Below are 25,575 nucleotides of genomic sequence, written 5' to 3'. Positions count from 1 at the left end.
CATTTATTTTATAAAATCCCAGAAGTAGCAAAAAAAAAAAAAAAAGTATATGTTCTATATACTATTTAATAAGGCAGGAAAGTATATTCTGTTTATTGTTCATGAGAGATGGCTAAACCAAATAAGTATTGGTGCGGAAAAGAGGTTCCAATTCTGGAGGTTTCCTTCTGTGCAGCTGATTGGAGTGCACAGACATTCCATCTTGTGGCCTCGTGGCCTCGCCCTGGTCACATGCTCCGGAAAAGCTGCACAGCCGTCTCAGTCCGTGTCCTCAGGGAAGCGAAGCACCTCAGTGGGGCCCACCGCTCCTTCGGCCTCGTGGCCTGTGGGACGACAGATGTTCTGCAGGACTTCTGAAACCTAGCCCTGTCCCAGCCCTCTCTCCCACTCACCAGAAGAAACAGGAAAAGGGGGTCTAACTACATCACAGAGGATGAAGTGAGGGGTCAGGGTGGAGGAAACAGCAAAGAGAGGCCCTAATAAGTATGTTAGGGACCAGGAATTAAAAATTAGAATGAAGGGCGCCTGGCTGACTCCGTCGGTGGAGCATGTGACTCTTGATCTTGGGGGTGTGAGTTCGGGCCCCATGTTGGGTATGGACGTTGCTTAAAAATCTTGAAAATAGGAAAATGAGTTATTTGTTGAGCATTTAATATGGGTCAGGCCCCAGGCTAAGAACTTGAATATCCTTTGTCTCCTTTCATCTTCATGACAGCCCTGTGAGGAAGATCGCTATTGTGGAAATACTATTACAGGGCTAATAATGAGTCTGTCATTATCTCCATTTCACAGATGAGGAAACAGAGGTCCAAAAAAGGTAAGTAACTTTCCTGAGGCTATTCATCTGGTAAATAGTGGAGCCAGGATCCAAACTCTGGACTGTCTTGTCTCCAGGGCCCTTGACCCCTGACCCTTAGCAGAGAAAGTGCCGGGTAAGTTGGAAAGCACACGGTGCTCCTGACGACTGAGGAAGCCTGGCCCATTAAACAAATGAGCAGAACATCAGCACCCTGATGAGGCTGCTTCAGAGTCCTGCTCCCAGGAGGCTGTGCACTTATTCCCACAATGTGGTCTGGCTCAGACCCCTGGGTAATTGTCCCCTTTGCTCATCATCACTTGGCCCAGAAGTCAGGCTCATGATCTCCCAACACTGTCCGCAATCGCTCTGATGACTGTTCCCCAGCCAGGCTGCTCTCCTCCTCTCCCAGACTTGGCCCTGAGTTAAACTACTTGTTTCCAATTACCCCCCAAAAGGACGGAGATGTGCCTGGCCCTGGACACCTAAAGGAATGCACCATGGGCTGTCTCTGAGGGTGGGTCCCTAGAGGAAAGCTGGCCCTAGCAGTGCCACTGTCACCCCATTCCTCCTAGGAGGGGAATGGCTTTGTGTGTGTCAACCTGGGTCTGTCTGATCCACCTAAAGCTGCACTTGGCCATGATCTCTCTACGCCCATCACACCCAGCCTGTCCCTCTGCTGGCAGCTGCAGGGATTAAATGAGGGCTGGTGCTGGCCAGCTCCCATCCCAGACCACCTGTGTTCTTACTGAGCCAGATTCAGATCTTGAGGAGACCGCGAAGATATCAAACACTTAGGTAAATATATTGGTTAAAAGTCAAACGTTTGTGTACAAGTATGTTGTTACCATTTCAGATCTGCACGCAGTCTTCTCCCAGGAATCCCATCCTCACGTCCTTTGCTTTTCCCAGGATTCTTAGCCCCTGGCCCCTTCACCTCAGGCTCAAACCACAGATACCCACCCAACTCAGCGGCAGGGGCATCCCGAGTGAGGCCTACTTCTAGTTGTGGAGTGAGGTAAGTCACATCCACTCTGGACCCCTTGGGTTTCTCACCCAGATTTGGAGGTGGAGATGACCCCGCACACTTTTCCCAAAAAGTGGGGGCTGAGGGATGCAAGAGTCACAGCAGGCTCAGGGCCCTTCTGTATAACTATCTACCACTCAGCAACCCTACCAAGGGTCCGGCGTGGGGTGTGTGAAACACACAGGAAGTGAGGAAGTGACATCTGGCCTCTGGCTTTGGAGCATGATTCTAGAAAGCCAGTTAAATTTTCTCAGCGGTTTCCACAAGAAACTGCAAAAGTAACTTTGCAATGAAAATATGACTCCAAAGTAAGAATGGAGCAAAAAAAAAAAAAAAAAAGTAATGCGGTATTAAAAAGCGACATCATTACAAAACAGATCAGGACTGCTACTGAGGTTATATAATGGGCCCTTCACCAGACAGGACCTTATTAGATTGAAGACCTGATTGCCACATAATCATCAGCACCCCCAGCTTACTTGCTGCAGATGTAATAAAGACCAAACTGCCTTGATGACTTACCCAGAGAGGCTTCTAGAACTTCGTCTGAAAACTTAAAAGTGGGGAAGAGCAATGCCAGGTCTCTGTTGGCGTCATCTCTGTCCTGGCTTCCGTGGACTGCGTTAAAGGGCATTTCTGTGCCGTACTGAGCACGGAGACTGGGAACATTGGCAAAATGCACAAGAAACATTTGTTTCATTTGAGGAGAAATGTTTTGCTCTCTGGCAACATGGTCACCAGCTACCAGTTAGCACGCTGCATTTCTGTGGAATGGCTTTCTCTCTTTTGGAAATGCCAAGAACAGCAGCCAGGATAGTAGCTGACATGTATTCCATTGTGATTTCTCTGCACGTTGCCAGGTGCTTCACATACATGATCCCATTTCATTTGTGCCACAGTTCTACGAGGGACACTCTGTCGTGATTCTCAGTTTAAGTATGCGTGAGTCATGGTGTAAGCTCAGGAGCTGCCATTTTGTTGATAGCGCCACCAGGGACTAGCACCCTGCCAAGAGCTTAATGTAGCTGTTCATAGTTAATCTGTCAATAACCCCGAAAGATAATACTAACATTGCTAGGGCTTCCTTTGTGTCAAGCACTGTTTTGAGTACTTGATATACATGTATATACACACATACATATATACACATACATACACTCACACACACACACACACACACACACACACACACACACACACACATATATGTACACACATACACATTCAATCCTCACATCAGTGTCTGAGGCATTGTAGCACCCATGATTGAGATGAAGAAATTGAGGCACAGAGGGATTAATGCATGGCCCAAGGACGTGCTCTTTACAACACTGTGGCCTCCCATAATATGCATCGTGATCCCATTTTACAGAGGAGACAACTGAGGCTCAGAGAAAGGACTTGACTGAATATGCAGCAACCTAGGATCTGAACCCTGGGCTGTCTTACTCATCCCACATATGAATGTTTATATATGAATGTTCTGGCCCTGACAACTACAAGGTACAACTGCAGTTACTTAGTCTCTTGCTCATTTCTTTCCTGTTGTCTGGGCTTCTTTTAGCTTCAAAGACAAGACCGTGGATTTGGCATTGGCAATGCCAGGCTAAATACAGGGCCAAGGCAGCCTAGTGCAGTGTGCAGAACAGGGTGCTCAGACTCCAGGGAGCCTTAGGACACCCTGGGAGGGGAGGAGGGTAGAGGGGGTTGAGTCTGCAATGCCAACCCCTAGGTCCTGCCCAGAGTCTCTGACTTAGCAGGCTTTGGTAGGGCCCTGCAATCTGTATTTCCTGGATGAGTTCTGTGTGTGGTTCTGGGATCACACTGTGGAAACCTCTGGCTGCAGAGAGAACAGTGAAGACTGGATCAGAGGGAGAGACTATCAGGGCCTCCTCAAATGTGTAACTCTCAGGGTCTCTCCAAATATATATAAAGGGGGAATTCAGGGCTGAATACAGGGCAGGGCTCTTGGCTTCCTTGGGTTCAGGTTTTAAGATGAATGAAAAGACCACAGCTGGTGACGTCACCTGTCAGGCTGCTCCCTCCTTGCCACATCAGGGTCACAGGGACCCATGAGCATTCGCCAGGCAGTGATCACATCCTCAGTGCCCTCAGTCCTGGTGAGTATCAGGAGGTGGCTCGGTCCACTGCACATGTGATGCACCAGCTTCTCAAATGCCTCCTAGCACAAGGAGAGGAAACAGTGACCTGGGTCAGGGGCCCTGGGGCCGACAGTGGGTCAGTGGGCCCATCCCTCCACAGGACAGGAGAGGTTCAGTGAGCAGCCTTGCCACCAGCCAGCATGCGCATGGAGGGCCCAGGGTGGGGTGGTGGTGATGACCAACCACACCCAGAGAACCCAGATGAAGGCAAAGGCAGGAAGATGAGACTTCGAGTTGACTTGTTTTGTTACGTGAGACTAACAAGTTAAGTATGGTCATTTAAAAGACCATGTGTATTGAACTGATGTGGATGCTAGATAGCCAGGGGAGGGATGTTGCTAAGGCATTTTTTGCAATGTCTTGCAACCCTTCCTGATGCTTCAAGTAGCAGGTTTTCCTTTGGGGAGCAGCCCTTGCTCATTTCACTTGGCCTACCCCGGCTGACAACCATGACGCCTCTTCCCCCACCCCCACCACACGCACACATCTCACCTGAGAGGGGGGCTATGGCCGACCTAGGTTGGTCAGGCCTCCCTCTCAAGCAGGGGAGTCATAAGCAGAAGAAAGTGTTTGAATCTGAGTTGTCCAACAGCAGCACCTAAAAGTGACTGTCCATGGAACTCCACTCCTAAGGTCTTGGTCCTTCTCCCCAACACCTTCTTATTCAACTCCTTCAACTGTCTTCTTCAGTTCTGGGAGTTATGGAGTAGCCTTCCAGTAAATTATTTATTTTATTACTTGTTAGAATCAAAATCTCTTCCTTGCAACCAAAGAACTTTAACCTGATAAAGGCTATAATCATTATTCTGAGAGCAAATTCATATTCTTGTTCTTCGTAATACTCTGCTTTCTCCCAAACTAATAACCTATAAACATAATGTTGGAGAAAGAAAGAAATGAGATTATGTCGGATGTATGAAAGCAGATGAGCTGACCTCCCCAGCTTTGTGTTGATAGAAAAGTCGCATTTCTGCCTCTGTCATGGTTCTCTCTTCATTTGTTAGAATGTCAAAACCGGCTTCCAGGATCTGTAAAAAGACACATCTATGATGAAAGGGTAAATCAAGCCCAAATTCATATCTAAATGTGCTGAGAAGTAAAAGATAATGGGAAAGGTAACATTAAAAGCGGAGACCCTCTGCCTCTTCGTATCTGTTCTAAATGGATTTAAAGTGTTTAACTTACTTAAGTGGAATTGTAGTTAAAGCTTCTCAGAAGCCTTCTTTTCCCACCAGCACACGGCTGTACGATGTCCACCCCTGCTTTTCCACCAGAAGAGAGACATGAGGGTGTCTGTCGGGAAGCTTTGTCTCTCTTACCTTCATAATAATCTCATCAGTCTTTCCGTGGACCACTGCGTCTGGCTTAATGATGGCCAAGGTGCAGGTCTTCCCCCATGGCGCTGCAAAAAGCCAAGGATGGTGCTCTCAGGTGCTGGATTCACAGCAGCCATCTCTGAGGCTCTCAGGGGGCCATCCGCAGGGACCATGCTGCCCCTGCACTCAGCTCCCGGGTCCCCCCGCCCCCCTCGCCTCTTGAGTGTGCCTCTGCACACTTGGACTCTAGTAGAGGCACAGGTCTGGCTGCAGACCTCAACCTGGCTACAAGGGACAGGAACGTGGGAGAAGGGGGCTGGGAGGGGGTGGGGAGGGAGGAGGGGAAGAAAGTGGGGAAAAGATCAGAGACCACTGAGGAGCAGAACCCCAGAAACAACTGAAAGAGATGGCTTGGAGTCCGAGACACCTGGAGTCGAGGTCACACAAGCCTGGCCTCCGTTGTGCCTTCCTGTCACCCTGTCCTGATTCTTAGCCTCTAAGTGCTGTCTGCTGTCTTCTCCTCTCCCTTCACTGGCCCCTTCACCAATGCTTCCTTTACCTTTGCTGGCATGTGGGCAGCAATCACTTCCCCAGGCCCTGAGTCCATGACTTTTCAGCGCCAGCAAATTCTACCAAACTGCAACTACCATCTCCTCTATCTCTACAGATTCTCTTGAGAGTAGACCAGATTGGCCAGCTCATTGTTTGGAGCCAAGGTAGCAGCCATAGTTCCATGACCAGTGTCCTAATGGCTGTCTTTTGGTCAATGTCCACAGGTCCAGTCAGCTGTGGCAACAAGGGAGGTGGCATGTGATTGTAGCCCCTACTCAGGCCTGCAGAAAGCTGTAGGGGAACCCCCATGTCCAGTTCATAAGCTCATCCCTACTGCACTCCTGTTTGTATGAACTTGGCCTTGGTGAGCTACCTACACTCTCCACAGACTCTGTATCCCCCAGAACCTATTTTCTGTTATTAACTTTTATATCTGTTGTATTGCAATGAAACATGATAGTATGTGCATTTGAGGAGAGCTTCCTACTCTGGAAATCACAAGAACATATACACTGCAAAGATGTGAATCATTTTAAGCCACAGATCTATCCATTTTTCTGTATTGTTTCTGATGTCCCATGTACCCTTAGTACTCTAAGGATTCTTACAATGAATCCTTTATACATTGACCCATTAGTGAGATTCTCTAGGGGTGCAGGGTGAGAACAGAAGAGGTCAGATCAGGGCCCAGAGATGTCCAGCTTGAAAGGGGAGCAAATGAGAAAAGGCCAATGAATGGGGAGGCTGTGAAGAGGCCAGAGATGCAGAAGGAAAACGAGAAAAGTCATGACATCTCAGAAACCAAAAGAGAAGACGCTGTGAAATCATCCAAGTCCTCGGAGAGAGGCTGTAGGATATGACTGGACACCGGTCCTGGGATTTGGCACTAGGAATATCACTGGTGCCCTGTGAGCACCAGAGAGAAGCAGGCACATGGGCCATGTGAAGCGGGTCAGGCAGGAGCCAGAGGTGACGGGTGGCCCAGGGAGTAGGGAGGCTCCAGAAACTCAGGCATGGAGGAGAGGAAGGCTAAGGGCAAGGGCAGGCTTTTCTGGTATTTTCTAGGTGGAGAGACTTGATTTGAGAGGATATAATGAGAGAGGGAAGAGCAGATCATCCAAAAAAAAGGCAACAAATGTTTCCTGCAAAACACTGATTTTTTTCCCCACGTGAAGTTCTTTTGGTTTCCTGAACTGTGCCTCTTTCCTTGTTAGCATCCAACTCAAACAGTCCTCATTCTCCATACACGCATAAACAGCCTTTCTACTTCATGCGATGATAAAAATCTTCCTTCTCTTTCCACCTCGGTTCCTGAACTCAGCGCTGCTTTCCCCCGGAGCCCCGGTTACTGTCAAGAGCTGCCTTCCAGCAACAGCCCTTCTGACTCCTGCTTTCCATTCTGTCAGGTCAAGTTGTTCTCTCATAGTAAAGGTTCGGGAATAACTGTGAGGCCCAGGAGTGTGAAATCCATGAGTTGATACTTGGTGCGAGGTTGTGGGGTGAGAAGGTGTTCAGTACAGCTGACTTTTGGACACTTTAGAAAAAAAGGTGAAAATACGAAGTGAGCTCTTTAGCTCAAATGAAGACCAAGGCAACACCAGTACCACTGCTTGAAATTCTACCCTCCATTTTAGTAGGTGGAACTTTTCCTGATGCATGGTAATTGCCTTGAAAGTCATGCTGGTTATACTTGAATGATCAGCTGAAGTCTGCGTGGTGCTGAAGATGCCAAGAAAGGGCAAAAGGGAGATCTGACACAGTGTGTTTGAAGTCAGGTGATCGGAAACAAAATGTTTCATGGTCAATCTTCCCAGAGTTCAGATTGCCCAAAACACTGATGACTGATAAGGTGTTTTTTTTTTTTTAAGTTTATCAATTTTAAGAGAGAGGGGGAGAGAGAGAGAAGCCCAAGCAGGCTCCAAGTTGTCAGCACAGAGCCCGATGCAGGGCTAGAACCCACAAACTGTGGGATCATGACCTGAGCTGAAATCAAGAGTCGGACACTTAACCGACTGAGCCACCCAGGCGCCCCTACTCATAAGGTTTTTAAAAACTCAGATTTAAAAATCTGAGTCTGCTTTGCCTTTTCACCTTGCTTATTGGCTCTATACTCACCCATGTCCTCATCGTCACCACTGTCCTTGTCACAGGTGAAGCATCCATCTTCATCAGACAGAGCCTCGTCTCTAATCTAGGACAAATTGGTCACGAACAGAAAGTAGTTAGCTAATTAAAATTACCACAAAGACCTTCAGAAACCTACAGAAGCCAAAAAAGCAAAGGCCCAAAATGCAGAGCCAAAAAAAAAGGAGGTCAAGATCATCAGCCTTGGAAACTTTACAAGATCCTTTTAAGTGGCCGGATGATGGTGGGGGTGAGGGTGTTCAAAGACAAAGAAATCTATGCTGATCTTAAGGCTTATATTCTGTCCATTTCCACAAGCGCCAAGTAGAAAAGATGAAATCGAGAGTTGGCAAGAAGACAAAGGAAGAAAAGACAAGCAAGGAAATATTAAGCAATTGGCTGCACCGTGCAAGGAAGTAGTAAAGACAGAGATCATTCTCCCTCCACAGAGAAAATGCGTGATTTTCTTGGGAAAAAATATGATTGATTCTAACCCACTCTATAAAAATAGGGGTTTGCTACTTGGAATTGAATATGAAAACTTGAAAAACGAACACTAAACTACGTTAAGGCTCGTTGGACAGAGCTCAAAGCACCAGGAAATACCTCTATCTAAGGTGGTGTTGATTTTCAAAGGCAGCCACTTATTTGTGAAAAACTTGTAGTCTGTGTTATCGTGGAAATTATCAAAATCACAAGCTATGCTGATCCTATTTCTCATGTGAATGACAGCTTAATTTCTAAACTAAAGAAACAAACGCTCGGGGGATCACAAGCCTTTCAGGAATGGGAGGTGAAGGCAAGTCACCAGGGGTGAGTCACCCTGAGGCTGACTTCTCCTATCCACTACTTGACTCCATAACTTTATTTTCATTTCTGAACTCATTGTGAGGGTTCTAGAAACCCCTGTTAAGAATTGAAGTGGGGGATGAGAGGGACATAGATAAATGAAGATCAAGTGTTTTGGAAGAAGGGGGCAGCTTTTTTAAAAGAAAGCTTTCAGGGGCACCTGGGTGGCTCATTGGGTTAAGTGTCAGCTGTGCTGTCAGCTCGGAGCCTGGAGCCTGCTTCGGATTCTGTGTCTCCCTCTCTCTCTGCCCCTTCCCCACTCGTGCTCTCTCTTTCTCTCTCAAAAATAAGTAAAACATTTAAAACAGTTTTTTAAAGAAGCCTTTAAAACCCATGCCACTGCTTCCCCCTGAGCCCTCAAGGGCCCCCAGAGGGAGGCGTTTAATGAAGCTTTCCACTGACAGCTCCAGAAGAATTAGTGGGGGAGGGAACAAAAACACGGAGTTTGCTGCTCTGGGAGTGCTCCTTACCACTTTCCGTTCACAGCCTTCAGCCAGCACCTTCTTTTCAGCCTCCAGCTGCTCCAGGATGGTTTTCTGCAGTAGCGGGGCATTTGCTCCTCTAACCACCGCCACCAGTGCTCCGCCCTAGAACACGGTACACACGCGCTACTCAGACCACTTGACCTCGTCTGCACAGGTCTTAATCTCTTCCAAGAGACTGTGAGTGTCCAGGAGTTTTGCTTAGGAGCAAGCCCAAGGTTGAGGCCGCCATCCGCTTCTCTGCCCTCTACCCCATGCCTCTCCTTTCAACTTCCTTCAGGGAGGGACACCTGGGTGGCTAAGCGTCTGGCTCAGATCATGATCTCACAGTTCTGTTCAAGGGATCGAGCCCCACATCAGGCTCTGCATAGGGCTCTGCACTGACAGCATGGAGTCTGCTTCGGATTCTCTGTCTCCCTCTCTCTCTGCCCCTCCCCAGCTCATGCTGACTCCCACGCGCTATCTCAAAAATAAATAAACATTAAAAAAAAAAAAAAAAAACTTCAGGAAAATGCCAGGGGAGGGGGAGAGTTGGTTAAGGGAGGAGCAGGGCACACTAGGTCGTGAGTGATGAAATGTGGCCTATGCGTGGCTTGTCCACTGGACAAATGTCTACTGAGCACTTGCTATGCCAAGCACCAAGATAGAGGCAACAGATATGAACACTAAACCTGAAAAGTTTAGTTGCCTCAATGACTGGGAAGTCAAGGGGTAGAGAGGTGGTGATATCAAAGAAAAAATTACAATAGAATATGATCATTGCTTTAAGAGGGAAATGTACAGGGGGTGCCTGGGTGGCTCAGTTGGTTAAGCAACCGACTTCGGCTCAGGCCATGATCTCACAGTTTGTGAGTTCGAGCCCCGTGTGGGCTGTGTGCTGACAGCTCAGAGCCTGGAGCTTGCTTCAGATTCTGTGTCTCCCCCTCTCTCTGCCCCTCCCCTGCTCACGCTCTGTGTCTGTCTCTCAATAATAAACGTTAAAAAAAATTTTTTTTTAAAAGGGAAATGTACAGGATGCTTGGCATTCAGGGCAAGAAGGGATTCCCAGCTCCACCTGGGGTGGTCAGAGGAGACTTCACAGTGGAGGTGCCATTTGGGGTGACATAAGTTCCCTGTTTTGACCTTTTTGGCAGTCTCTGCATATTACAGAAGCTCGCAGAAAGTGGGCCTCCCCCATTTCCACCCTGCCCCTCAGTGGCCCTCCAGAGGGTGAGAGGTTGGAGCCTGCTGCCTTGGCACCTGTTCCCACAGTCCGATATGATTTATGATTTACACCTTAATCACTATAGGCTCAAGCAAACACCTGTGACAGATCCCATTTCTGCACCTGTGCTCCGCTGTCACTTTGGCTCCTTCCCACTTCTCCCACCATCCCCACCCATGTTTCAGCACATAACTGTAGTCTTCCATCAAAAATCAACGCTCATCGGGGGCGCCTGGGTGGCTCAGTCGGTTAAGCCTCCGACTCTTGGTCTCAGCTCAGGTCATGATCTCACTGTTGTGTTGAGTTCGAGCACCACATCAAGCTCTGTGCTGGCAGTGCAGAGCTTGCTTGGGATTCTCTCTCCCTCTCCCTCTCTCTCTGCCCCTCCCCTGCTTGCACTATCTCTGTCTCTCAAAATAAATAAATTTAAAATCAGTGCTCAAATAATGTTTACCATGAGCTTCCAATTTGGAATGCTTACAGTGCTGAGCACAGTAGCCCAAAGGTCTCCAAGCTAAACAACACTGGCCTGGCTGTCAGGAGATGGGAGTGGGTCGGCCTCAGTTCCCCCAACTGTACAGGGCAGGGGCGGGAGTCAGGAGTAGCCTACCAGTCAGCTGCCTTCAGGGCCTCAGCTAGGAAGCCAGGTGTGAGGTGGTGGGCCCTGAGGGGCGTGGGGCCAGGGCACGGATGTCACACCCAAAAATATCCAAATTATTTTTGAAAACACTGAACTACTTGGCTTTCCACAATAGTCCCTTTCATTTCCAAATTTCTGTAAACATATCTTCACATCTTACGGTTACATAAAAGTGAATGCGGAGGTTGTCTACCCCATTAAAGGAATACGTTTGCTGAAGGCTCCTCTCTTATAGAGCAGAGAATAGAAATCTTGAAACCCCGTGCTCTGATTGTGAAGCATCAGTCAAGAGTGTCCATGAGCCAGGAGCATACGCATTTGAGTGACTCCCGTTCTTTCCCACGTACAGCCAGTCAGGAAGGCTGCTGAGCCCAGAGTGACCATCAGGAGCTGTGTCTTCCCAGCCCCCTCCACCAACGAGCAAGGCCACCCTCCTAGGCAGGGACCTGCATTACCATGACTTAAGTACATCTATCCTCACCCCAAATAACAAATGCTCACTTGTCTGGATCAGTGAAGCCACTTGGTGACTTTCAGTGAGAAGCCTCTCTCTGAACCCTAATGATCTGCACAAGTTCTGGTTCTGGTTCTGAAAATGTACTTACTGCATAAAACAGAAAGGTCGGCTCACATCTCCCTCGGTATTTTTCAAGGGCATCAAGACAGTCTGCTTCTGCCTAAAGAAAACAAGCTGTCAGGAGGGCTCTGGGGTGCCAGGGACGCAGGGGCACGATGGTGGGAGAACCACACAGGACAATAGACACACAGGCACACACCCCATATATCCCCATAAACACACACACACACACACACACACACACACAGGCCATGTATATATACACACATATCCCCCACACACACACCACCCCACACGTAAACACTCATATACACACACCCTTCCCTCCACTCACATACACACTGTGACTGCCCCTACCAGGTGAGGCCCTGGCTTGCTCTCATGCCTTTCCTTCTAAGGTCTTTTCATCAGAATAACTTTGCTGTCAACATATTGGTAAAACTTGTTGACGGTGTGCTTTTTTGAAGAATAAGACAAGGAGGAAGCAAGGGTTTCTCCTGCTCCCCAGCCAGCTGCTGCTCCAAACCAGGGGGCTCCACTGTCTGACATCCTACTACTGCCAGCAATGAAAGTCCCCAGACTTTGTCTTCGGTGTCTGATAAACCCTGTGCAGGGGCCTAACACTTCCCCATGCAGGCATCTCCCTCCCACACTCTCTCCAGAAGTGTCAGAAGGTCAGTGTACGTATATTTTCTCCTGTGGTCTGCCTATGCACCTCTAATCCATGTGGCATATCGATCGTCTCTTGCACACTTTTCTGGAACTTATTCCCATTTCCATACGTTCATCCAAGCGAATATTTGCTAGAAGTTCCCCATGATGGAGCAGAGCACAGAGATCTTGAAATGCCATGCTCTGGGAATAAGACTTCAGAGTCTACAGCGTTGATGAGCCAGAAGGAACACACGTGTTGAGTGACACGGACCCCTTCCCTGTGCACAGGGTCAAGAGATGCCCAAGCCCAGAGTGATTGTCAGAAAGGCGGGGGTGGGGGTAGGAATCTTCATCTCTAGAGAAACTGTAAGCATCTATGACCGATGACCAAAAAATTCATAACCAATGTCTTTTCAATGATCTGGAAAAAGCAGCTCCTGATTCCTATTCCTGCTTTTAAGTGTTTAATTATTTTACAGTGTTGTATGACGCTCTGCTGGGGGAGGATCTTACTAAGGCAAAATGCAGAAGGTCCAGGCCAACCTCGATCCTCATCTTCTGGAAGAGGCTCACCACGGGTTTGCAGGGGCCACACCACCCTTGATAGACGTCGACAACTACATGGAACCAAGAAGCAGGAACGTTCAGTGGGCACCAGCACTCACCACGTCAGGCAAAATTTATACCTGCAAATTCCAACTCCTCTCCAGTGGACATCTGTTTGCAGGGTTCTTTAATGGTCAAGGGATTCATTATCCCGTTAGAGTAGAAGCAAGCATGGGGACAGACAAACTGCCCCTCATTCTTATGAACTCAGTGTTTTGAATTCTAAACATGATGGAGTAAGTGTGGTAGAAAACAGTTTTCTTAACGTGGATCCTTTACCTGAAGTAATTTTCAGGCTTCTTTCAAGGTCAATCAGGCCCTCCATAAATATTTGAAGTGTACTAACACTGTATTTTTTTAAAGTTTATTCATTCATTTTGGAGAGACAGAGAGAGAATCCCAAGCAGGCTCTGCACTCTCAGCACGGAGCCTGACGTGGGGCTTGAACCCGTGAACCACAAGATCACGGTCTGAGCCAAAATCAAGAGTCGGACCCTCAACCGCCTGAGCCTCCCAGGCACCCCAAACTATTTATTCTAAAAGAAAGAGGTCACTGTAAGTGGCCTGTCAGCATACAAACTACTCTTAGCTGCTTTGATAATAAACACAGTTGAGACATTTTCCCCTGATGGATTAAAAGCCACTTGTTTTGGGTAAAGGAGAGTTTTATTTACTTTATAAAATCAACAGTGTTCTAGAAAGTGTACCTGATAGATACCTAAAGGAAACTTGCATACTTTTTCCGTCGTTTGTCCCACCCAGTCTCTGGAGTGTGCCAGGACTGGGTGTGAGGGAACCCTCTTGCCTGACTGCATTAGGCCACAGGGCCTGTAAGGAAAGCTAAGCAAGCTAAGCCAACACATATGCACCAGATACATGCGAGACATGCCCAGCCCGATCATGACACAAAAAGTGCTAGCTTGTGTGAAGTTCAAAGAGATGAAGTAACTAGCCCAAGGTTTAAAAAAGTAATAATTAAATCTTCAAGCAGTAGAACCTAGTTTTTTCTTCCCTCCAAAATGTTTATTTATTTATTTTGAAAGAGAGCGAGAGACAGAGGACAAGCAGGGAAGGGGCAGAGAGAGAGGGAGACAGAGAATCCCAAACAGGCTCTGTGCTGCCAGTGCAGGAGTAGAACCTAGTTTTGAACCCAGGTTTGTCTGATGCCATAGTACATGCTCTTTCAACTACTCCAGGAAATAAACAAGATGCATGAATTCAGGAGCGTCGGTTAGTTTCAGCCAAGCAGCATTGTTTTGCAGGGGAAAAGTTGGGTGTGGGAGGGATGAGGAAGCCAGGCTCAGAGGGGGATCTGGGGGTGGGAGGAAAGGAAGGGAGGAATCCATGAGACTTGGAAAGGGAAGGGAAAGATGGATGGTGAAAGTCACCTGGGCATGGAAAGGACTCCACCTTGGAGGCTGGCAGAGGAAAAGAACTGGGTGGTGGCAGGGAGAGATCATTTGGGGGAGGGAGAAAAGTGCACTAGATTCTAGACATGCTGGGTTTCCAGTATGAACCAGAGAATCTAAGACCAGTGGTCCCAAAGGCAACCAGACACCAGCAGGGGCAGGAGACAGATTTGGGCCTCCTGGGGATCCAGGTGGAGGATAAGCTCTGGGTTTCTCTGAGGACAACAGCAAACAGGATTTGTACCCATGGTTCAGCTTCCCGGCTCCTCTGGCACTCCCTGGCTCTCTGGGCAGTGGTGGCGACAAAGGCACGCTTCACAAGGTTATGAGGGAGAGCAGGACTGGAGAGGAAGCATAGCAACAGTTTGAGAGACAGGAAGGAAAACAGGGAAGACATCTGGAAGGAAAGAAATGGCAGAGAAAATGAAAAGGGGTGTGTGTGTGTGTAAATCTGAATAGACTTGCATGTTTGAAGGCAGATGAAAATGATCCAGCAGAAGGCGGGACTTCCAAGACAGGGGTTGATTTTGGAAACAAATTTCTGACAGCTCTAGAAAGAAGGAAGAGCCTGATAAGAAGGGAAGGACGAGCCCCTGCTGCCTCCAGTCAGCACAATTCCCTGGCACCGCTCAGAGCAGGGCTTAACAGAGTCCACACCCAGCAGATGTCAGCTCTGATCACGTAGGGTGCCTGAAACATGGTAACTTCTTAAAGAATGATGAGAGGTAATGCTTGTTTTGCCCTAGAGCCATGTTCTGGTTGTACAGACGAGACTCGCACACAAAATAGTTGAGACCTGGCACCATCGAAAAAGCTGTGTAATCCCTCAAGTAGTGGAGTGTGGCAAGACTCACACATACACTGCTGGATCGATGCAACCAGCAGAGATTTAGCACCCACTCTGCACCAGGCCTGGGCAAGTTGGCTACAGACGGAGATGAAAAAGACGATGCCCTCGTGTTTAGAGATTAGGGGGAAAGCCACGCGTGCTCCTCCAGACAGGGGCCACACCAAGCTGGATGTGTGCGGGAGGGTAGAGACTGAGACAGAGTCCCACCCTGGAGCCCAGGTGACTCCCAGGGGTAAGTGACCATGCAGAGGTTCTGGAAAAATTGCATGCAAGGCAGCTGCTTTGGAGCTGGGCCTGGGAATGAGGGTGATGTCTCCAGGTTGTGATGGGGCCATGGCATTCCAGGGAGTAGGAACAACATGGATAAAAGTAAAGAAGTGGGGAGACTTGTGGCATGTTCAAGAAACAGGTGGGAGCTCAGGGCATATCTCAGGGAACAGTAGGTGAAGGGACTGGAAAGAAAAATTGAGTCATGGGAGGGGGTGGGGGAGGGGCCTTGAATGCTGAAGTCACTTGGGGCAGGTGGTGCTGGGGACAGACGAGAGCAGAGACAAGCTGGCTGAGCGGTGTATTTATAGGGAGAAGTGAGTGGATACACAGAGAGAAAGGGAGCCCAGAGGTATGCATGGTAAATGAGGAAGAGAAAGGAATAGTAGGGGCAGTTGTGGTAGGCAGCCTCTCAGATGTCACCAGGGATTCCTGCCTCCTGGGGTTTATGCCTTTGTGTAACCCCCTGCCCTTGAGTGCAGGCTGGACCTAGTGACTGGCTTCTAACAAACGGAGCAGGGCAAAACAATGGGATGTCACTTTTGAGACTCAGTTACAAAAAGGCTATGACTTTCATAGGTCTTTCCCTCCTATTCTCTCCCTCTTCCCCTAGGGAAGAAAGTTACTGTGTTGCAAGTAGCCTGATAGATAAACTGATAGCGAGAACTTGATGTCTCTGGCCAATAGCCAGCAGGATCCTGAGTCCTGCCAATAGCCACATGAATGAAGTTGGAAATGACTTTTAAAGACCTGCCAAAGCCACATGACGGAGCTTGGAAGCAAACTAGACTGTAGTTGGGCTTGACATTCTCTGTCTCGCTCTTTCACTGCAGCCTGGTGGGAGAGCCCAAACCAGAGGCTAAGCAACACCTGGATTCCAAATCCACAGAAACTGTGGGATAATAAATGTTCGTTGTTTTAAGCTACTAGGCTTTGGGGTAAATTGTTGCACAGCAATAGATAACATACAGGACGACAGGGACGAGGAGGCCCAGGGATGGTGGCTCTGCTGTTTCCTAATGACTGTGCAGTCCCTGGTTCCCATTCCTTGGGAGGTCTGGCTCTCCTACCAGCCCCTGAGTTCCAAGAGATTCTCACATTCCTAACCATACATTCCCCTTTGTGCCTCATGTAATCGGAAGAGGTTTTCAGGGGCACCTGGGTGACTCAGCTGGTTAGAGCATCCAACTCTTGATTTGGGCTCAGGTTATGATCATGGTTCGTGAGTCTGAGCTCTGTTTCAGGCTCTGTACTGATGCAGAGCCTGCTTGGGATTCTGTCTCCCTCCCTGCCCCTCCTTCACTTGCTCTCTAACTCTCTCTCAAAACAAACAAACAAACAAACATTTTTTTTAAGAAAAGGTTTTCATTCCTTAACACTAAACAGCACTTGGGTCTGACAGTCAGCTTTAAAACAAGGGAACCCTGTTTTCCGACAGTACTGACTACTTTCCTGAACTGACAGATGATCAAGCCAGATATATTTACACACAAAGAAGTCACCTCGTCCTTTATCTATGAAACTCAAGATTATAGGAAATGGCATTCATTGCAGCCTTTCTCTTCATGGTTCAATATGCTGTTTAGCAATTTTGAAAAGGATGGATCTCAAAAATTATCTTAAATTACCAGTTAGTCCTTTGGAACTGAGCATTTCCTCCCAAAGCTCCTGGGTGCTGATGTTAACCTACCATCAAAGAGAACAAAGGCTGTATTAGTGAGGGCATAGATGGGGAAATGATTTGATGTATTTACTCCAGATACCTACCTACTTCTCTCTCTCCCTCTGTCCCTCCCTTTCTCCCCAAAATAGGTACAAATACACAGCTCAAGCTGTCTTCTTTCCCCAAGCTGCCTTTCTCCTTTTCTCTCTTCCTGTCTCCATCTCTAGGAATCACCACTAACCTAAGAAAATCTCAATATATATATATATATATATATATATATATATATATATATAGAGAGAGAGAGAGAGAGAGAGAGAGAGAGAGAGAGACAGAGAGAGACAGAGACAGAGAGAGAGAGACAGAGAGAAAACACACAAGCACACACACACGTGCATCTGTGAGCAGGAGAGGGGCAGAGAGAGAGGGGGAGACAGAGAATCCCACGAAGGCTCTGAGCTGTCAGCATGGAGCCCAGCTCAGGGCTTGATCCCAGGAACCATGAGATCATGACCTGAGCCAAAACCAAGAGTCAGGCGCTTAATGGTCTGAGCCATCCAGGTGCCCCTCAGTCAAATTTTTTTTTTTTTTTTGGTAAATAAATTTTTAAATGTTTATTATTTATTTATCTTCATCTATTTTTTTAACTTTATTTTTTATTTTTTAGAAATTTACTTCCAAATTAGTTAGCATATAGTGCAACAATGATTTCAGGAGTAGATTCCTTAGTGCCCCTTACCTATTTAGCCCATCCCCCCTCCCACAACCCCTCCAGTAACCCTCTGTTTGTTCTCCATATTTATGAGTCTCTTCTGTTTTGTCCCCCTCCCTGTTTTTATATTATTTTTGTTTCCCTTCCCCCTCAGTCAACTTTTAAAAATAACTTTTTCTTGTTGCTTGTCCAAAAAACAACATATAGAATTGTTTTGTATCCATAAAATGTCCATAAATAGTTGCCATACTGTAGATATCTTTTTGCAACTTTTGTGCTCACTCAAATCAAGTTTTAACATTTATGTAAATTTATACACAGGGATTCATTCATTTTTTTCTCTTTCTTTTTATGTGCTCTTGAGCTATAATTCATGTACAGTGAAATGCGCAGAACTAAAGAGTTACAGTTCACTGGGTTCAGGCAAATGCACTCACCCAGGTCACCACACCCCTATCACAATCCAGAACTTTCCCATCACCCCCAAAATTTCCTCTGTCTCCTCCCAGTCACCCGTGCTCCCCACCCCAGGTGAACCCTGATCTGCTTTCTGTCACAGAACATTTGTCTCTTCTAAAGCCTCCTATAAATGGAATAATGCAGCATGTATGGTTTTGTGCTGGTTCCTCTCACTCAGTGTATTTGGGGTGCATCTGTGTAGTTGCGTGCCAGTAGTCTGTTCATTTTTATTCTTGAGCATATTGCATCGTATGACTGTATTGTAATTTGCTTGAAGGACATTTGGGCTACATCTAGTTTGGGGCCATTATAAACAAAGACTTACAAACACTCTTGTTACATCTTTTTGGGCTCATGTTCTCCTCTGTCCTCAGTAAGTAGATGCTCAAGGAGTGGCGTGGCTGGGACATAGGGCAAATGTATGTTCAGTTTAGTAAGAAACTGCCCCCGCTTTTCCCAAAGTGGTTGTACCCATTTTAAATTTTCATCAGCAACGTGTAAGAGTCCTGGTTGCTCCACATTCTCACCAAAATGTAGTGACGTCATTCTTTTAAATTTTAGCCACACTCATGATAATGTAGCAGTATCTCATGGTGGCTGTAGTTTCATTTCTCTGATGACTGATGGTGTTAAGCACTGTAAATTACTAAATAATGCTTATTAAAAAATAAGCATTTATTAAAATAAGCACTATTTAGTGTGCTTATCATTTATGTATCTTGAGAAATGCCCACTGGTCTGTCCATTTTCTTTATTGGACCGTTGGCCTTTGTATTATTTGATTGTAGAGTGTATCTATATCACAAAGATGCTCTTACATTCCAGAAGCTTTATAATTTAAGCTTTCACATTTAAGTCTGTGAGCTACCTGAAATTAATTTTTGTCTGGATTGTGAGGGAAGGATTGACGTTAATTTTATTTCCACGTAGAGGTACATTTGTTTCTGCAAAACTTATTTTTCTCATTAAATTGCTTTGGCATCTTTGTTGAAAAACAGTTGACTACATAAGCATGGGTTTATTTTGGACTTTATTCTGTTTCACTGACCTATTTTCTATTCTTTTGCCAACACCACCCTATTCTGATTACCGTAACTTTGTAAAAAGTCTTGGAATCGGGCAGTGTGGGGCTTCCATATTTGCTCTTCTTTCTCAAGATTGTTTGGTTATTCTTGATCCTTCACTTTCCTGTATATATTTTAGAAATGTCCATTTCTACAAAAACTCCTGCAGATACTTTATATGGGATTGCACTGAATCAATTTGGAAAAAATTAGATCTTAGCAACAACATTGAGTCTTCCAGTCCATGAACATCATGTTTCTCATCACTTATTAAATCCTCCTTAATTTCTCAGGCAATGTTTTGTGCTATTTGGGTGTATGTGTTTTGCACATCTTTTGCTAAATATATCCAAACATCAACATCAGAAATAATTAGCATTTGAATTTGTTGCCATTTCTTCACATTTTTCTCTTATCTATAAAGTATTCTAGTTTCCATCATAAATGAAATTCAAGGAGAAATACACATTATGTTACACATAGTACATTATTAATAGTGTACATTTTTATATAATGTATTTGGAAACAATTTCAAACTTATAGAAGATTTGCAAGAGCAGTATGAAGAACTTCTTGAGGGGCGTCTGGGTGGCTCAGTCAGTTAAGCCTCCAACTTTGGCTCAGGTCACAATCTCACGGTTCATGAGTTTGAGCCCTGTGTCAGACTCTGTGCTGACAGCTCGGAGCCTGGAGCCTGCCTCGAGTTCTGTGTCTCCCTCTCTGCCCTTCCCCTGTTCGTGCTCTTTCTCTCTCTCTCTCTCTCAAAAATAAACAAACATTAAAATTTTTCAAAAGAACTTATTGAATTATTTAAATTATTAAATAACTTGTCTATTTTGAAATTACTTAAATTTAAATTACCAATCTGATATATCAAGATCCCTCAATACGTTACCCTATATAACCACAATACAACCATCAAAATCAGGAAATAAACACTGATATAGATTATTAATATAAAATCTTCAGATCCCATTCAGGTTTTACCAATCATCCCAATAATGTCCTGAATGGCAAAGGATCTCATTGGAATCATCTGCTGGATTAGTCTCTTTCAGTCAGGAAGAGTTCTTCAGTCTTTCCTTGATTTTCATGACCTTGACGCTTGTGATGACTATGAGGGAATAATTTTGTAGAACGTCCCTCAGTTCAGGCATGTTTGATGTTCCCTGATTAGATCCAGGCTGTGCAGCTCTGGGTTGGTTGGAATTGATTAGATGGGCTGGAGCATCAGAAAAGCAGAAGAGTATTCTCTCATGGCATCCTATCAGGTGACACACAATTTCGATCTGCCCCCTTCTTGTTGATATTCACTTTAATCACTTAAGGTGGTCTGTGAGTCTTCTGCACTGTGAAATTATTCTCTTTCCCTTTGTAATTAGTAAGTTTTGGTAGGGCTAATTTAAAACTATAAAAATTAAAAGACCATGACAATTACCACTCATTCTTAATATAGGTATGCTCAGGTCTTTGTCCCGTTAAAAGAGCTGGAAACATGAAATATCTGCAAACCTTTTACTAAAGATCCATCTTTCTTTTCTTCTTCTTTCTTCTTCCTTCCTTCCTTCCTTCCTTCCTTTCCTCCTCCTCTTCTTCTTCTTCTTCTTCTTCTTCTTCTTCAGAGAGGGAGAGAGAGCAGGTAAGGGGCAGAGGGAGAGAGAGACTCTTAAGCAGGCTCCATGCTCAGCACAGAGCCCGATGAGGGGCTCGATTCCACGACCCTGGGATCATGACCTGAGCTGAAATTAAGAGTTGGACATTTCACTGACTGAGCCACCCAGGCACTCCTAAAGATCCATCTTTAAAGAAATCATATTTCCATGCTTTTTGTTCCTATGAAAAACAAAAAAGAAAGAAAAAAACAGAAGAGTTTCTTGATGCCTTAAATGACCTAAGAGAACTGGACTAACTCATCCTGGGCTCCCAAATGTAGTCCTGAAAAGGTGACTGAGGGTTCAGAAGAGTCCCCACCCCCACCCTCTCTCATAACAGTCGCTTCCAGAGGCTCAACTGTCAGTCACTAGCAACTCTCTGTGGTGCGCCCCTGGCATGTAATGAGCCACACCAGCACAGGAGCCAGGACTCTGAACAGTTAGAGAATCTCGTTCCCAGGAATGGGGCAGGAGCAGAACAGTATGGGAAATGTCTGGACTTGACTAAGCCCTATATTTGGTAGGGGATGAATAGGGAACATGTGGCACATTCTGGCCAAACTGCCTCTTGATGTCCTGCGATTTCTGTCTCAGTGACAGAAGGAGCCCTACATAGTCTTACCCAGAGAGAGGACAGGGTTCCTGGGCTGGCGAACCCTAGGGCACTGCTTTCAAGGAGCTTGCCTGGTGGAGGCAATGCTTATACAGATATCCCCATGCACTCCCAATCACCCTCCTCCTCAGCAAATGGGAGCCCTTACTCGGAGTACCACATTGAATTCAGAGCTCTAGGAAATAACATTTTTTTTGAAGTCACCAAAAAATAGTATTAGCGCCAAAGGGGACATAGGGCATAAACAGATGAAAAGACGATCATATAGGGCAAAAATCTTAGAGCCACCATAGGCAGCAATCAATCCAATCAGTTGTCACAACAATTCTGCAGGCTATCTATTATCCTGTTTACAGAAAGGATATGGAGTCTCAGAGAGGCTGAGGAAATCGTTCACAAAGCAAGAAGTGGTAGGACTAGGTGCTTAGAATTTATTTACAGACAGAATGTCCACATGTGAAAAGTTTCATAACTCTGGAGTATTACAGCATCAATGCTGGAAAGGCCCTTAGGGATAGTGCACTGGACAGCCTTGTTCTACAGATGAGCAAACTATAGCAAGAGAGACTGTTTAATCTATCTCCAGTGTCAGTTGCCTATGAGAAGAGTCAAGAACTATCAGGTCTTCAGACTTTCATTCCAAAGCTCTTCCCACCCTCTCCTCGTACATGCTATCCTTACACTGACATTGTTTTCTCCCTTTTTAAATTACTAGGCTTTTGAAACACATGCTCATGCCACAAAGGACAATGAAAGGGAAATCAGGTGTCTCAAGGTCACTGCTACTTTGCAGGAAGTGCCTGTAGCCTGAGCATGTATCCAGATGAGCTGAACTAAGAGACACTGTAAGTTTGCTTTAAAATGTGCACATATTACAGATCATCCACATGATCTGCTTATGACAAAGCACTTTGTTTTTTAATTAGAGAGAGCGAGAGAGTGCAAGTGTGGCAAGGGCAGAGAAAGAGAGAGAGAGAGAGAGAGAGAGAGAGAGAGAGAGGGAGAGGATCTTAAGCAGGCTCCACTCTCAGTCCGGAGCCTGATGTGGGGGCTGGATCCCACGACCCTGGGATGATGACCTGGGCCAAACTCAGGAGTTGAACGATTGAAATACTGAACTACTCAGGTGTCCCACACTCCTTCTTGCTTAGGACCAGGAAAAAAAAAAAGCAGATGCTGGCTTACAGATTCATTCATTCCAGGTGCAAATGAAGTAAAGTGCTCTGTACAACGAATGTGTAGCACATAAAATATCAAAACATATTTCTTGAATAAGCAAATGATAGTAAAAAGCAGTGGTGAGAACTGGGTCTCCAGAGAGCATGTAGTTACAGAAGCATGCCCAAACTCAAAAGAACTCTACATCATATTCTCACGGCAAGCTGCATTTATATTTCAACAAAAATATGTCAGCATCGAATTGCATTTGTTCGCATTTTCTTGCCTTTTTAGTTTTATTTTAATTCATGTTTGGGTTATGTTTGCATAAGCACTATAAACATAAAAAGCTTATACCCAATGTTATGTTTACTTATATTTTAAGGGCACAAAAAGTTGTCTTTTTTTTTGTGGAGATTTTTTTTTTCCTTTAAGATGGAAGGGTACAATATTCAAGTTTGAGAACACTGTCTATCACTGCTGGCAAATAACATCACTTTTATACATTTCTTCTCACTCCACACCATCCTCCTCGATCCCTAACCCCCACCAGACGCTGGAAGCAAGCTCCCCTTGAGGCTTACCTGCAGGGCAATTTCCTTCTTCTTGCTGCCCATGGCTCTGCAAGGAAGACAGAAGCCCTGTTACTAAGGGCTCCAGGTGTTTCCAACAGCAGCCTGGAGACAAACCGCTGCGAAGACCCACAAACCCAGAGGTAATTATAAGTGGCAGCAAAGAAATGCCCTGATGCAAAAGGAACACCCCACGGGGAAAATGGAGCCCGCAGGGTCGTGGCTCTCCGGACGGTTTTCTGCCAAGACCCCTCCCCGCATGGAGTCGGGGAGCCTGCGACGCAGCCCTTCAGGCATCAGAGCTCCTGGCGAAGAATTCAGGCAGGAAAAGGCCACGGAACCCTGTTATCCTTACTGCTGCCGTGTATTCCCGGGAAACTGAGACACCGCGACGATCTCTCGACAGGTACACTGTCCTCGACGTGCTGCAAGCGAGTTTCCAATCTAGTCTGCGGCGATCCAGCCACAGTCGTCAGGGCAACAAAGCGTAAACGTCCAGGTAGTAATCTGGCGTATACGTAAGCCACGCCCACTGTGGGCCCCGCTGAGAGGCGGGAGGCAGCCCCGCCCCCTTGCTGTCAGAATTGTTCTGTAGGAACACTCCCATTGGCTGAAACGTTTGTCAGTGTCTGGGGATTGGGATCCGCCCAGCAGAGACCCTGGGCACTCCTGTACTTTACGGTTGAGTCCCCAAGCCCTGCATCCCTCCTGCCCAACCAGAGCTGGTGTGCAGCTTTTCTCTTCGTACGTAATGCATGCCAGGCAGGGGTGGCTCCAGGTTTTGAGGAATCTGAAGGGATTCCCTTTAACAAAGAATACAAAATTACAAACGCAAAATCATGCATGAAAGTCAAGTGGAACAAATGGAAAACAGTTACAAACAAGGTGTGAGTAGTCTACACCAATTAAAAGACAGAAATTGTCAATGGATAAAACAGCAAGGCCCAGGGGCGCCTGGGTGGCTCGGTCAGTGCAGCTTCTGACTCCAGACTTCCACTCAGGTCATAGTCTCAGGATTGGTGAGTTGGTGAGTCCGTCACCTTGCGGGGCTCTGTGCTGAGGGTGGGGAGCCTGCTTGGGACTCTCTCCTCCCCTCCCCTGCTCTCGCTCGCTCTCTCTCTCTCTCTCTGTCTCTCAAAAATAAACAAACTTAAAAAAAAAAAAAAGCAACACCCAAGTGTGTGTTGTCTATAAGAAATTCACTTTAAATATAAAGACACAGATAAGTCAAAAATAAAGGAGTGGAGAAAGCTGTGCCATCTTAACACTGATCAAAAGAAAGCAAATTTCAAGCAAAGCAGACTTCAGAACAAGGAAGTTTATCAGGAATAAAGAGAGGACAAAACATAATGTTAAAGGTGTCACTTCCCTAGGAAGGCATAATAATATTTAATGTGTATGTACCTAACAGTAGATCATCAAAGTATATGAAACAAAAACGTATACAACTGTATAGAAAAAAATAGACGAACTCACCATCATAACCAATGACTTCAACACCATTTTTTAGTAATAACTAACTCCAGCAGGCAAATCCAGCAAGGATATAGTTAAACTGAACAACAATGTCAATCAACTTAATCTGACATTTATACAATACTTCATCCAACAACAGCAGAATACAGGTTCTCCTCAAGTTCACATGGAATATTCACCAAGATGGACCCCTTTCCAGGTCATAAAACATACCTTAACAAATTTAAGAGAATAGAATTCATACAGAGTCTATTCTTAGACCACAGTGGAATTAAACTAGAAATCAATACCAGCTGATGAAAGAAATCAAAAGGATTTAAGTAAATTGAGAGCTACTCCATGTCTGTGGATAGAAAAAAATCAATATTCTTAAGATCTCAATTACTCCCAATGTGATGTGTAGATTAAGCACAATTCCAATGAAAATCCTAGCAAGCTATTTTGTGGATATCAGCCAGTTTATTCTAGAGTTTACATAAAAAGGTAAGGAGGAGTACCTGGGTGGCTCAGTTGGTTAAGTGTCCTACTCTTGATTTCAGCTCAGGTCATGATCTCAGTTTGTGGCTTCAAGCCTCACATGGGGCTCCATACTGACAGTACAGAACCTGCTTAGGATTCTCTAACTCCCTCTCTCTCTCCGCCCCTCCCCGACTCACATGTGTGCTCTCTCTCCCTCTCTCTCTCAAAAAAT

General features: G+C 45.9%; 1 protein-coding gene across 1 annotated transcript; it reads right to left on the bottom strand.

Annotated features, from left to right (window-relative positions):
• Nucleotides 1-82: 82 nt before the first annotated feature.
• NME9 (NME/NM23 family member 9) lies at nucleotides 83-23,922 on the bottom strand. The gene is made up of 12 exons (XM_019437606.2): nucleotides 23,764-23,922; nucleotides 23,421-23,457; nucleotides 17,144-17,201; nucleotides 12,897-13,000; nucleotides 11,758-11,829; nucleotides 9,297-9,413; nucleotides 7,969-8,044; nucleotides 5,305-5,387; nucleotides 4,921-5,013; nucleotides 3,851-4,005; nucleotides 2,346-2,482; nucleotides 83-323 (listed from the first exon to the last, which is right to left on the bottom strand). The coding sequence occupies exons 2-12, from the start codon at nucleotides 23,451-23,453 to the stop codon at nucleotides 259-261; spliced, it is 993 nt and encodes a 330-aa protein (XP_019293151.2). The 5' UTR covers nucleotides 23,454-23,457; nucleotides 23,764-23,922; the 3' UTR covers nucleotides 83-258.
• Between the last annotated feature and the right edge of the window lie 1,653 nt (nucleotides 23,923-25,575).

This window comes from Panthera pardus, unplaced genomic scaffold (assembly GCF_024362965.1).
Source record: "Panthera pardus isolate Hobbes unplaced genomic scaffold, ASM2436296v1 HiC_scaffold_16, whole genome shotgun sequence".
NCBI classification, from domain to species: Eukaryota; Metazoa; Chordata; class Mammalia; order Carnivora; family Felidae; genus Panthera; species Panthera pardus.
This window is presented reverse-complemented; position numbering and strand designations above follow the sequence as displayed.